We start from the raw sequence: 13,090 nt of genomic DNA on the forward strand, positions 1-13,090 counted from the left end.
TGTTTAGCTTTTCATTCATTCTCTTAATTCAGAGTGTTGTTTGAAGATCTTTTCATGGATTATTTTGTAGGCAAGGCTGGGGCTGAGGTACATCAGGCAGGAGGGAGGATGACAGAATTGCAGAGTCTGGCATATTTTATTTGTCATTCTTCTCCAAAAAAGCTCTTTTCACAAAATAAAATCCCCATCTTACTGTGTGCTGACTATTGTGCTATCTTCTGTAAAATACAGAAACACAAACCACAGAAATTTGACCTAGCACCACAAAGTCCCTTTGAGCTTTAGTATTGGCTTACACATATTTCTAAACTACCCCCATTAAACTGGTGGGTGTTGATTCTGATGCCTGCTGACAACAGTTAGCAAAGGGGATTGTTAGGAAATTGTTAATTATTTGGGAAGGAAATTCCAGCTCCTGAAGCTGCAGGTAGATTTTAGAATTGTGGAAGATCTAAGTGCAGCTTCACCTCTTTTTTTTTTTTTTTTTTTTTCTCTTATTTTTTTAAACCCATTCTGGAGCACAGCTTGAATGGTTTTGTCAAACAGGTTCATAGCATGGTGTCCTGATATGCTCTTCTTGCTTCCCACTAGGATGTCCTAGAGGAATGGCTGAACTGCCAGCGTTCTTGGCTCTACTTGGAGCCCATCTTTAGGTCAGAGGACATCAAAAGACAGCTCCCATTGGAAAGCCAGCGCTACCAGGCCGTGGATAGGGACTGGAGGAACATCATGAAGAATGCTAATGAAAACCCTGAGGTGTGTGCCTTGATGAAAGCCAGCGCAGGTATCCCAAACTCCTTGGAGCTGTGCATACACAAGGACGGCCTTTGAGTCGTTGTTTTTGTAACGGTGTGGGCATGAGCAGCGCTGTATAAACCATGCAGCCTTGCCCAGGGCAGTGTGCTAGGTGTCTTCTTTTGGAACTTGGCCTTTCGCTCTGGTGTCCAAATGGACAGAGCCATTCCTTGTGATGCCTTGCACCAAGCTGTCCACCCCACCAGATACCTTCTCCTCAGCACACAGACTCCCTACCTCCTATGGCTCTTGTAACCAGCCCTGCTATAATCCTAATCCATAAGATAACTCCTTCAATTCCTCCTCAAGACTGACTCTTTAAATTGTTTAGAGCCATTGTTTTCACCTGTTTGTGTGTCCTGGTAGCAGTGTTCTGCACTATTTTGTTCTCCAGTCTCCACTTCCCAGGGCTCCATTGCCACTTGTATTCCATATTACAAATGTTGGTATTTAGGGGAACCCAGAAATGTGCTTGTCACATCCGTAAGCACTGTTTCCCCTCCTTGCCCACAAAGCTCACACCTCTCCAGATCCCTGTGAAAGTAATCCTGTGAATGAGTCATTTAAATCCTATCAGTAACATCACTGGGCAACCCAATTATCTCCACTGCCTTATCTCCCACATGCTCAGAATACTGATGCTTCCTCTCTTCTCCATTCTGTTTATAGGTGATTTCTTTGTGCCCTGATCCTACGCTACTAGAGAACCTGCAAAAATGTAACAAACTACTCGAACTTGTGCAGAAAGAGCTGAGTGAATATCTGGAAGCAAAGAGAGGTGCTTTTCCCAGGTAACCCCAAATTTCAGTGGGCTGGATCACATGCCCTGGTTCAGAAAATATGAAAGGAGAGGCTCACTCCAGTTCACTCTGCCAAGAAAGAGCAAAACAATCTAAGCTTAGGATATTGTCATGAGACTGCAAACATAAGCAAGGCTGTGCCTTTCAATGCTGCCATCTGACGGGGAGAAAACAGGCAAACTCAAATGTTGTGAGTTAAGGGCAGTCTGGTAGCATCATTGCATGTCTGCGCCTCATGATTTGTCTAGAAAGGATGAGGGAAAATGAAAACCATTCCTTATTCCTGAAGGAATACGTCTATTCTTTGATACTCATTTAAACCCACTTTGCATGGGAATAACCGCCTTCTGCAGATGGAGAAGTCTGTCTCTGCAGAAAGGTAGATGGCTAGACCGTGGCTGCTACACTCCTCCACAAATACAAAGAGATCAGTGAGCAGTCAGAAACAGTGTCTCTAGCAAAAGGCTTGTTCCTCATCTTGCCAGGAGTTAGCCCCTGATGCTGCGGTAAAGAGAGCCTCCCCTCATGCCTCACTCTGTGTTTCTAGATTCTACTTCCTTTCAGACGATGAGCTGCTGGAAATACTGTCTCAGACAAAAGACCCCACTGCTGTACAACCTCACCTCCACAAATGCTTTGAGAACATCGCACAGGTAGGCAAAGCAAGCACCCTAGTGGTTTGGCCCACCTTTGGGAAGCTGGTGTCATGGGAACTCGGAGGCATGCTGAGATCTGGAGGAGTGTTCGCATTCTGCTGTGTGGAAATGTATCTCCTGGGAACCTGTAATTGTACATAGGCACGGCAAGATGCTGCCTGCCCTGGAGTGGGATTCAAGCAACCTCACTTTAGACATTTCAAAGCCAGACATCTGCCTATGAACTGGGCACCCTCAATTGCTTTTTAGACAATGAGGGAAAAATAGGCATCTGCAAAGGGCAACTTACAGAAATTCACTTAGATACCCATCTTAGGAGGAGAAGACACTCTCTCCGGAGATGTCTGTCCATCCTATCATGGAGGCCAAGGGAAAGAGCTCAGACTTAGCTGTCTACTCACAGGCACCTGGTTAGGATGGAATCCCACTCTTGCTGACAGCCTCAGGAGGGACAAGGAGTGAACAAGCCTGAACTGAATCAAGTTTCTGCCTTCATCCCTACTTAGGAGCTGGGGTTAACCCAGCTATTTTTCCTCTTTATTATTCCTAATAGACTTCAGGCTCCATGGCTAGTCACAGCTCACACCATCACAATACTCAGACACTAAAACCAATCTCCTAGTCATTAGCTTGGGAAAATAGAAAGGAAATTGAACTTGAAACCTGGTGCAAAGCCATTGGAATAAATAAGAGAACTTTCAGTGATATGCTGGGGCACTGGAGAAGCTGTTAAAATTTTACTCTTAGAACCAGGCACTCTGACCTCAAGGGAAATTATTTGAATCTACAGAATTGAACAGGAATTAAGGGTTTGAATCCTATACAGGCAATGAGAAACGTTCATCCTACCTATAATTTGATTTGCTTTGCTCAAGTTAAACCAGCGATGTGAATCTCTTGTTTTCACACAATCATACTCCATTTTTTGGAGACGTCGTTTTACACATCTGTCGCACACTTAATATCACTACTGACAACCAGGTTTGGCACCAGATTTATAATGAGCATACACCACTGCAGCCTGGCTCTCCCCAAGTGGCAGGAAGGCAGTGATAGAAAGGAAATCCTCCATTCACATCTCCTGTTGCGCTTCTTCCATTAGCTAATGTTCCAGGAGGACCTACAGATCACACACATGTACTCTGCTGAAGGAGAAGAGGTGAAGCTGTTTGTTCCCATCTATCCCACTAACAATGTGGAGGACTGGCTGCTGGAAGTTGAGAAATCCATGAAGGCCAGTGTACGAGACAACATAGAAAGATCAATTGGTGTTTATCCAGAGGTAAGAGTTTTATCACAGACTGGCAGGTCTCTGATGTCTTGGTTCCAGGCTTGCCATAGAGGTCACCAGTGATGGGGCTGATGAATTTGTGATATTCTACTGGTTTTAAAATACAAATTTTAATCCACCTCTGTGTGGGTCCAGTGCAGAATGTGCAGTTGAGCAAGTAGCTAATGGTCCAGAAGAATGCAAACCCTGCACACTCACTTAACAGCCACAGAACACTTCCCAATATCATAGAACAACCCTGTGTGAATCCATTTCTATTCCTCTCCAGGCAACTTCCTCTTTATAAGGATCTACCCTCTTTTGTCGTCTTCAGCTCTCATGTCCCACACAGTACGCTGGTAAAGGCAACCAAGGCACTGTGAACTGTTGGTTTCAGTCAATGCATCAGGGGATGCATCTTGGCTCTGGTTTCTGTGTAAAAACTATGCTGGTAGAAAACCTAAATTTTTATTTGTTTGGGTCTAGGGTGGGAGACAGGCTGAAAAAAGAAAAGGCCTCAGATATTTCTGTTATTGTTTTCTACCCAGTCTGAAAATTTGAAACTAGGAAAGTTAGAACAGGCCAGAGGAGGGGAAACATTCTTTTGGGTCTCACAGATTCATCTCAGAGCAGGGAGACATAGAAATAAAATTGAAAAAATAATTGTCTTACCACCTTCTTTTTTTTTTTTTTCTTCTTTTTTAAGACTTCACGTACTACATGGGTCTTGCAGTGGCCTGGCCAAGTGGTCATTGCTGGCTGCCAGGTTTTCTGGACAAAGGAAGTGTCTGAAGCTCTGGAAGCTGGAGATTTGTCCAGCAGGCTTTTCCCACAGCTGAGTACTCAGGTATGAGAATTAATGTAGGGGTCAGATTTTGCCAGATGGAGACATTTCGATCATCAGACCTTAGATAACTTATAAATATAGACAGGACAATACTGTAGGAGAAACAGAGGCACAGTCCTGCATAGCACAGCTCAAAAACAGGTGAAAAAAACAGGTTCTTATCATCTTAATCATTAGGATATCTGTCATCGTAAACCTCAAATAATGTACAGGACTGAAAATATGATCATTACCTGCAGACAGAAAGAAGGTGAAAGATAACTTCTCCAGGGTCACCTGAGAAGTCAAAGGTGGGGGAGAACTGAAGTGATGGACAGTAGGAATCGAAGTGAAACTGCATCCTTCATATCTTTTCTGTCTTCCTAATTACACCCAATACCTGGGAGATACGGTGTCCTCAGCTCTGGGCCTCATGGTGGCTCTAACTCTTTCTTTTCACCTGAACATGGTAATGGTGTAGGCAAAAGTCAGCTCTGAGCCAGCCCTGAGCAGTATTTGATTTCTGATCAGTCATCTGTACCTCTGACAAGAGAAGAGGCAGAAGTTGCCTGGACACAGCCTATGATCTGAAATTAGCATGCCATAAGTTTGACTGCATTGTGTTAGTACAGCCTGGGTCTTTGGGATATGGATTGCTTCAGAGTACTTTCTTTTCCTCACCCAGCTGGGCAACTTGGTTGCCCTGGTCCGTGGAAAATTGTCTAAGATGCAGCGAGCAGTGTTGTCAGCTCTTATTGTGATTGAGGTCCATGCCAAGGATGTTGCAGCAAAGCTGATTGAGGAGAATGTGACAAGCATGAATGATTTCGAGTGGATCTCCCAGCTCAGGTAGAGACCACAGCTGTTGAACCTCACCTGGCCTCCCTGGCCAGTCTTCATTCTCCTTACCCATCAGCCATGTCCATGATAAATGGAAACAAGCATTTGCATATTCTGTAAGCAGTATTCCTGAGTGGCCTCTAAGATCCCTGTGAGGAGTGGCATTGAAGCCTGCTAAGGATGCCAGTTCTAAGGCATCTGATACAGACTTAGTTTTGATGGCATCCACTTTGGCAGTATAGACTAAGCCATACCATGGTGTTTCACAGCCTCACCGTGAAAGGGCATGCCTCCTGACCAAGAAGGAGTGTGATGCTTGATATAACACCTAATTTCAGGTCCTGTGAGAACTCCTGTCCACCCTGTTTTGTTACCTTATCCTTTCTTCTATCAAGAGGGAAATCCCATGACATGCAGGTCTCCAAACCTGCAGGCTGTAGTCTTATGAGCTGCTGTACTGTCTGCCAGTCAGTGTTTATCTTTCTGATGTCATGTTCACTCATCATTAGATACTACTGGACGAGGGGGGACCTCTACATCAGAGCTGTCAATGCTGAATTTATCTATGGCTATGAATATCTGGGGAACAGTGGCCGTCTGGTTATCACGCCCCTCACTGACAGGTGAGGAGATTGTTTTCTGGGTAATAAGTGTTTGGTTTTTTTTCTGTATGAACAAGCCTTATTGGGGATTAAACCAAGGATCTGACCATGCTGGTCTTACTGCTTAATGTATGTAAATAGAAATCATTTGTACAGTAAAGGACTACCTGAGAAGAGGGCATAGGAACACCCTGGCATTGGTTCTACTGTATTCCTAGTGATCAGTGCTCAGACTGATTGCTTTCCCTCTCCTGATTCTTAATATAGTGTCCTGACTCGTATAAAATGCCCACCTGATAGCTAAGGAGCTCTTCTACAAACCAGTAGATAGAGGCATCTAGTGCTCTAGAATATGCAGCGGCAATAATAGGACAGTTATAAAAGGGTGTAACATTTTCTGGAGAGTGAATTTGAAGCCAGTGGCAGAAGGATTTGTCCATCCAGGCCCCCATGAATACTAATCAAAGCCACATAGTTAATTCCTTTGCAAAATGCTGTATATCTAAGCGGTTCCACAGAATAATAAAGAATGGATTCCTACTTGTCTCCAGCTGGATAGCTCATATGTCTCCCTTACCGAAATCGGTAGTAGAAATGCCTTTCATCATCTGGTCTCTTCTTTGTCGTAGGTGTTATCTGACGCTTACAGGAGCTCTGCACCTGAAATTTGGAGGAGCACCTGCAGGACCAGCAGGAACAGGCAAAACAGAAACAACAAAAGACCTGGGCAAAGCACTAGCAATCCAAACTGTAGTGTTCAACTGCTCCGACCAGCTTGACTTTATGGCGATGGGAAAGTTTTTCAAGGGACTAGCCAGGTACAATGAAGTGCTGCGTGTCATTATCGCGGAGTGGGCAGGATACAGGGATGCTGGCCACTGGAAATTGGTGGGTATTTTTCATAGCAGCTCAGAAGAACAAGCAAAGCCCTAGTAAGGGGGTTACTGTGTTCCAGAACGAGCAAAGTTACAAAATTCCTGCCAGAAGGGAGGGACAGTTGAGCCAATTTAAAAAAAAAATTGGATAAAAAGAGATCCTGTTCATTTAAGGCAAAATTAAAATGCTTTGCAGCAATCCACTATTTAGACACTGGTGCAAATGTTTGCAGCTCTGGCCTTTGTTTTAATATCATACACGCTGAACTGAGAGTCAGCCTACAAGCTGCTTAATCTTAAGAAGGAGAGAATCTGCTGAGTGTATCTGAAATTGAGCAGTCAAGAGAGACTGCTCTAAGCCCTGAGGGATGCTCTCAGAGAAGCTTCTCTCTTCTCTACATTTCAAACAGAGCTGGTCCAATTAGTCTGTTGCACAGTGGTGAATCTGAATTAGTTACTCCAACAAAAGCTGATACTCTTTTCTCAGATGTTTTCTTTGTAAGTAATTTAACTTCTTTCTTAAACCATGCCTTGTGGGAAGATCACCTTCCTCATATACATGCTTCCAACTTTATACATAGTCTTCTAAGCTCTGAAAAATGAACTGAAGAGGTGTTTAAATTGTATCTGATACACTTATAGCTCAGGTACAAAACAGGAATTCAACGTGACACCTCTTTCAAGCCCAAATCTGTAACATGCATAATTTGTGCCAGGCTGTAAGGTAAGACATTGCCGTGGTCTTGCAGGGACCACGCACCTTCTCACTCATCACATGGCCTGGGATGCAGAGTTGGGGTGAGGGGCTACAGCCCCTTCCATTGTACCAGTACAATGTGGCTGTGTCACTACCTGCTGTGGGATGTTAGGGGCCTCCTAGGTTCACTTGTTGTCTCTGTGCTGCCTCCCCAGTATGTGGCTTTATAATTTCTAGATCTAGCTGAACTTTTGACTGCAAGTTTGCCCCTGTGTGGTGTTCCTGACCGTCCTCATTTTTTCTTCCTTACCCAGCTCTGGCGCATGGGCTTGCTTTGACGAGTTCAACCGCATTGATATCGAGGTGCTGTCTGTGGTGGCCCAGCAGATAACAACCATTCAGAAAGCACAGCAGCAGAGGGTACGTAATGAACATGTGGATGCAAAGGCAGACAAAAAAATCTCCACTGGAGCTAGTCTAGCCTCGTCCTTGTCTTTGCATGCCTCTTCACAGAAGACCAGCTTCACTGCTCAGGGGCAACTCAGACAGACATACTTGAGCTCGGAGAGGCATGAGTAATACCCTAGCTGTGGCGCATCATATCAGGCCATTACATAGTCAGCATCCTGGGTGGGTTTTGTAACTTCACCCTAGCCTGTGCTGCCACAGTTGCCCACACTCTCACAGGCTGAAGTACTTCTCATCTTGAGCTGCAGTGCCAGCAGACTTTGGTGTGGGAGACGCTCTGATACAGATCCACTGAGCTGATACAAACTGGAGCTGTGATAAAGGCAGCCAGTGTTCTGCCATGAGTTGCTCAGCATCACGTTTATCTAAATGTGTTATCCAAGCTTTAGTGGATTCACAAAACCCAATATATGCAAAAATTGCATACTTATGCACACACACAGTTGCAACGTAAAGTGAATTGTTGGCTTTACGTGGAGACTCAGCTGTCAGCCAGTCTAGCAGCCAGCCTTTGCTTTGTTCTCTGGAGACTCAGAGGGGTTAAGACCTGAATCTCCTTGACTTTATCTTGGAATTAGAAGCTTGCTCCCTGTGAATTCTTCTGCATTACTTTATCCCCCATCTGAAATTGCTACCTACACAGCTTTAAAAAGGATTTAGGTTTCTCTTTGCCCTCTCTGCCACGAATTAATTCAGGTCCAAACTCTACTGCAGAATGAATGGAAAGATGTTTGTTTACAGGTGGAGGGATAGAAATCTGTTCAAGAGCCAAAAAAACCCCCAATCTGTATCCTATCAGTAACTCTTTCATGAGCCCAGTTTCTTAAACAGAGAGAAGTGTTGCTGGTAATACTGGATTCCTGCAGTGGAAGCAGATTGAGTCGCTACAGTTGTGGGCAGCTGTGTGTGTCCATGTTTGATAATTTAACTACTGAAAGCCATTGTTTTCCACTTGGAAGATTCTGCTACACTATTTAATTTGCAGGTTCTTTGAGGATGATCATATTTTTAATTTTCTAGGTGGATCACTTCATGTTTGAAGGCACAGAGATCCCACTGGTCCCATCCTGTGCAGTCTTCATCACAATGAACCCAGGATATGCTGGGCGTACTGAACTGCCCGATAACCTGAAGGTAAGGAGAGCAGACTGCATAGACAGAAAGAAGAGGGGCGATACAGGTGCTGGATGCTACCCAGACCACCAGTGTGTCCGTGACAAGGATTAGGTTGTGATGCTTTTGGAAAGTTTCTAGGATCATTTTGAGATTCGAATCACATCTGTAAGCAAATGGCGCTCCTCAGATTGCAGTCTGCCAGGATGCTACCCTGACAGGTGTAAGGCACACTAATGCTGTGTCCTCTAAACAGGCTGGGATAGATAGTCAGCCTTTTCAGTTTGCTGGAAAAAGCAAGAAACAACAGTGTTTTGATCTTGTGTTGGAACTGTATGTTTCAGGCTCTCTTTCGTCCTGTGGCTATGATGGTCCCAGATTACTCCATGATTGCTGAGATCTCACTCTACTCCTTTGGGTTTAATGAAGCCAAAGTTCTTGCAAAGAAGATCACCACAACATTCAAACTGTTGTCAGAGCAGCTCAGCACCCAGGTAGATACCTTAATGTCCATGAACGTTTTTTAAATGTGAGGCTTTCTTAGCGTAGGCACAAAGTACCTGGATGGTTCTCTTGGTGCCTTGTGATAGTGTATCACAAAAAGGTCACAATACCCATATTGTGACCCACAATACCTTATCTACCTCCCTCCTTTCTAATTCTCCTTTCTCCTCCTGTGACTGGACTTGCGTTCACCTTCAGTCCTAGTTAGGATTACAATGGCAGAAGACTTGAGCCAGGCAGCCCTGCCAACTTCTCCCTCCATATAGGATTTTTCATGATCCAGTTATTCTCGTCTTCCTCACCAGTAGTCCGTACAGCTGAGGACTAGATAGTTATTTTGAAGGATCCTGAGAGCAGACTTGGATGAAGGAGCAGTTGTTCTGAAGGCATAACTCTCTCATTTTTCTCTTCTTACCTGCTAACTGAGTGCATTCATAGCTTCCCTCTTTTTTAGGTGATGCTCCTGTATCTGATGACATTGTTTCTTCTGTGCCTTTTCCAGGACCACTATGACTTTGGCATGAGAGCTGTGAAGACTGTCATCTCAACAGCTGGCAACCTCAAAAGAGAGAATCCTACTATGAATGAGGTAAATGTGCTTATACTTCACACTGTTACAGACTTATGTGGCCTTTTCTGCAGCCACATAAGAGGCAGGATCTTTGAAGTTCTGAGTTCTTAAATCTTTGCAGGAGCTGATCTGCTTGCGGGCTATCAGGGATGCCAACGTACCCAAATTCCTGCAGGATGACCTCAAGCTCTTCAATGGTATTGTCTCCGATTTATTTCCCAAGATCGCAGAAAAGCCTGTTGATTATGGCATCCTGGAAGAAGCCATTCGCAAATCCTGCATCAAAGAGAATCTGAAGGATGTTGATGGTGAGGGGAAAGGCTCTCCACAAGCTCCTTCTGGGCCTGGGCTTTTAGTCCAGTGCTCTGCCCTAGGAAAGAGACAGGTGGTCCCAGACCCACTCCGCATCATCTTCCTCTACAGGTTTTGTGACTAAGTGCATCCAGCTCTATGAAACCACTGTGGTTCGTCATGGCCTTATGCTAGTGGGGCCAACAGGCTCTGGGAAGACAAAGGTATGGTTGAGACACTGTGCTGGCCCCAGCAAACCATCGCCTACCTAGTGATGCAGAGGGTTAAGCTTCACAGAAGACTCGCGCTCCGGCATTTCCAACTTCTCTCAGATAGAAGTCAGGGGACCAAGACGCTGCCTTTTAGTATTGATTTATAGCCACAGGGAAGTATATTAGTAGTTCACTCTTTCAAGTTGGGAGGTTAGACTGAAGTTTATTAGCTCTGCTGCAAATTTCTAAGGCTGAGACATACTTTGACGTCTCGAGATGCTTCAGGCCTCTTGCACAGGAGATGTAACTTCCTCCCCCTGCATCTGGAATGCTTTATTTCTGTGAATACAGCCAGGCATCTCCTTACTATGATACTATCCTTCACTATGGCTCCTTTCTCACTGTCTTTTGAATGCAGTTGCTGTGAGAGCAAGTGGCTTTGTCGTTATGGAGCCATAGCAGTTAACTCTCTTGCTCTCCTGCTTTTGCAGAGTTATGAAGTCCTGGCAGCTGCAATGACATCACTGAAAGGTCAGCCTGCAGCCAGTGGTGGGAATTACGAAGCAGTTAGCTGCTTTGTACTGAATCCCAAATCCATCACAATGGGCCAGCTTTATGGAGAGTTCAACTTGCTAACGCATGAGTGGTAAAGTACAAAACCTGCTTTCCTGCCTTCCAGACGGGAAATGTTTTTCTTCTGGTCTTGAGCGTCTTCTCTTCAAGGCTGAGAACTATTTAGGGTAGTGGCATAAAACCAGAAGCAATCAAGTCCTTATCCTCACCAAGCTACAATAGCCAGTCACGGCGATTTAAGCTGACATCTTTTATTGTGTGCTTGGCCCGGCTGCCAGCACATGCCCAGACAGTTACTGCAGCTCAGCTGGCAGCATTAACTGCATAACAAGGAATAATTCAATTGCTTTGGAGCACATGCCCCTGCTCTAAGATACGGCAGCTTAAAAACACTTGCTTTGCTTCTGAAGAAAAGTGACCTCTGTGCTGCGCACTTGAATTGTTCTGTATAAATACACTTGTGGCCTTGAATGATGAGGGATGAATTTCAGGCATAAAGGGGCATTTCATTCCCGTTACCAGGGCTCCTGCTTGCTTACATGGTTTGGAAGCAAGAACCAATAACCCTTTTGCCCTCTTGACAGCCAGGTCCTACAGCTTATGTTTCCATATGTGACCTGAGGTTGACTTTGCAGCTCACTTTATGCAGAAGCTAAGGTGTGAGAAGCAGTGTGAATCTCCCTTTGGCCCTGTTACCCACCACTTGCTTAGGGGCAAAGCTAAAGACTGTGTTCTGTAAAACCAGGGAAACTAAATAAATATGAAACTAACTGCCTCTAGGAAAAGTGCAAGCAAGTAAACATTACCGATGCTGAGACCCAGAGCTTCCCAACCTGGACTCTGGTGCATCTTTACTGAAGGACGTTTTATAGGATATTCCAGTTAAGCTTGACAGTTTATTTATGATATGACTCTACCCAAGGGCAGCACACAGGCACGTCAACATGACAAAAAGAAAAATACAGCAGCCATGTAAAATGTATTTACAGACAAATCCATCTGTTTTAATCAGCTGAGGTTTAGAACAGACTGTTTTCCCTTGATCTCAGTAGCAATACCCTGGAATTCACTAGCACTACAAAAATAACAAATAATTATTAAATAATGGGAGTAGAGGCCAGGGCCGGAATGGAAATTGCACTTGAGGTTTCCATGTACAGATTAAGTTCTTGCTGTCCACAGCCAGCATTCCTTGTGTGTCTGCTCTCCTGTTCACCAGCTCCAGCACCACCTGGGTTCACAGGCAGCTGAGGATGGGGAACTTCAGTTATAAAGAGGGTAGAGTCATGCTTTTTAGCCTGGATTCATCCTCCTAACCTGTAATTACCCAACTGAAGCATGTGAATTAGCAGAGTAGCTGTCCTGAGTCGCCCTTTACACTTGGTGGTGAAAAAGAGGCACCTCCAGAGACCAGATAACCCGCCTATGACCTGAACTGGATGCTAGCAAGGCCTCTTTGCTTTTCCCTGAGGACAGAGATGTTGAAGGGAAGCTTGGCATTTTATAGTTGGATGGCATGAAGGCCAGATCCTGATGCCCAAAGAAATTGTTTCATGGTGCCACTCAGGCTGAGATATATGTCTCAGTAAAAGAAAGAATGAGGTGGATCTTTATGCAGCTCATCAACAAGTGAAGGCACAGGTATCCTTGGGCACATGAACCAGGGTAAGATTCTGGCTCTGTTGCCTTATATGGTGGAAGCTTTGCCATTGATTTCAGCAAAACCAGACTGGGCCAAGCCCTGCCTTCCTCCCACCTTTCAGGACAGATGGGATCCTTTCCTCACTCATCCGGTGGGGAGCTGCGGCCACTGACACCAGCAAGAAGTGGTATATGTTTGATGGGCCAGTTGATGCTTTGTGGATTGAGAACATGAACACGGTGCTAGATGACAATAAAAAGCTGTGTCTCAGCTCAGGGGAAATCATCAAGCTGACAGAGGTAACTCATCCCTTCCGCTTTTGCTGCCTGTTGTCTGCTGTCCTTCCTGCCTCTTG

The 13,090-nt window shown here is 44.8% G+C and overlaps 1 protein-coding gene across 1 annotated transcript in view; it reads left to right on the forward strand.

Annotated features, from left to right (window-relative positions):
- Positions 1-13,090, forward strand: part of DNAH1 (dynein axonemal heavy chain 1) — a 72,318-nt gene that overhangs the window by 24,719 nt on the left and 34,509 nt on the right. Inside the window, exons 21-36 of the mRNA XM_059823373.1 lie at positions 592-756; positions 1,465-1,586; positions 2,143-2,248; positions 3,354-3,533; positions 4,228-4,368; positions 5,033-5,196; positions 5,697-5,810; positions 6,419-6,607; positions 7,676-7,781; positions 8,850-8,963; positions 9,287-9,436; positions 9,949-10,035; positions 10,139-10,325; positions 10,441-10,537; positions 11,014-11,166; positions 12,857-13,034. Coding sequence (XP_059679356.1) covers positions 592-756; positions 1,465-1,586; positions 2,143-2,248; positions 3,354-3,533; positions 4,228-4,368; positions 5,033-5,196; positions 5,697-5,810; positions 6,419-6,607; positions 7,676-7,781; positions 8,850-8,963; positions 9,287-9,436; positions 9,949-10,035; positions 10,139-10,325; positions 10,441-10,537; positions 11,014-11,166; positions 12,857-13,034 — 2,253 coding nt within the window. The remainder of the gene's footprint in view (positions 1-591; positions 757-1,464; positions 1,587-2,142; positions 2,249-3,353; positions 3,534-4,227; positions 4,369-5,032; positions 5,197-5,696; positions 5,811-6,418; positions 6,608-7,675; positions 7,782-8,849; positions 8,964-9,286; positions 9,437-9,948; positions 10,036-10,138; positions 10,326-10,440; positions 10,538-11,013; positions 11,167-12,856; positions 13,035-13,090) is intronic.

This window comes from Gavia stellata, chromosome 12 (assembly GCF_030936135.1).
Source record: "Gavia stellata isolate bGavSte3 chromosome 12, bGavSte3.hap2, whole genome shotgun sequence".
NCBI classification, from domain to species: Eukaryota; Metazoa; Chordata; class Aves; order Gaviiformes; family Gaviidae; genus Gavia; species Gavia stellata.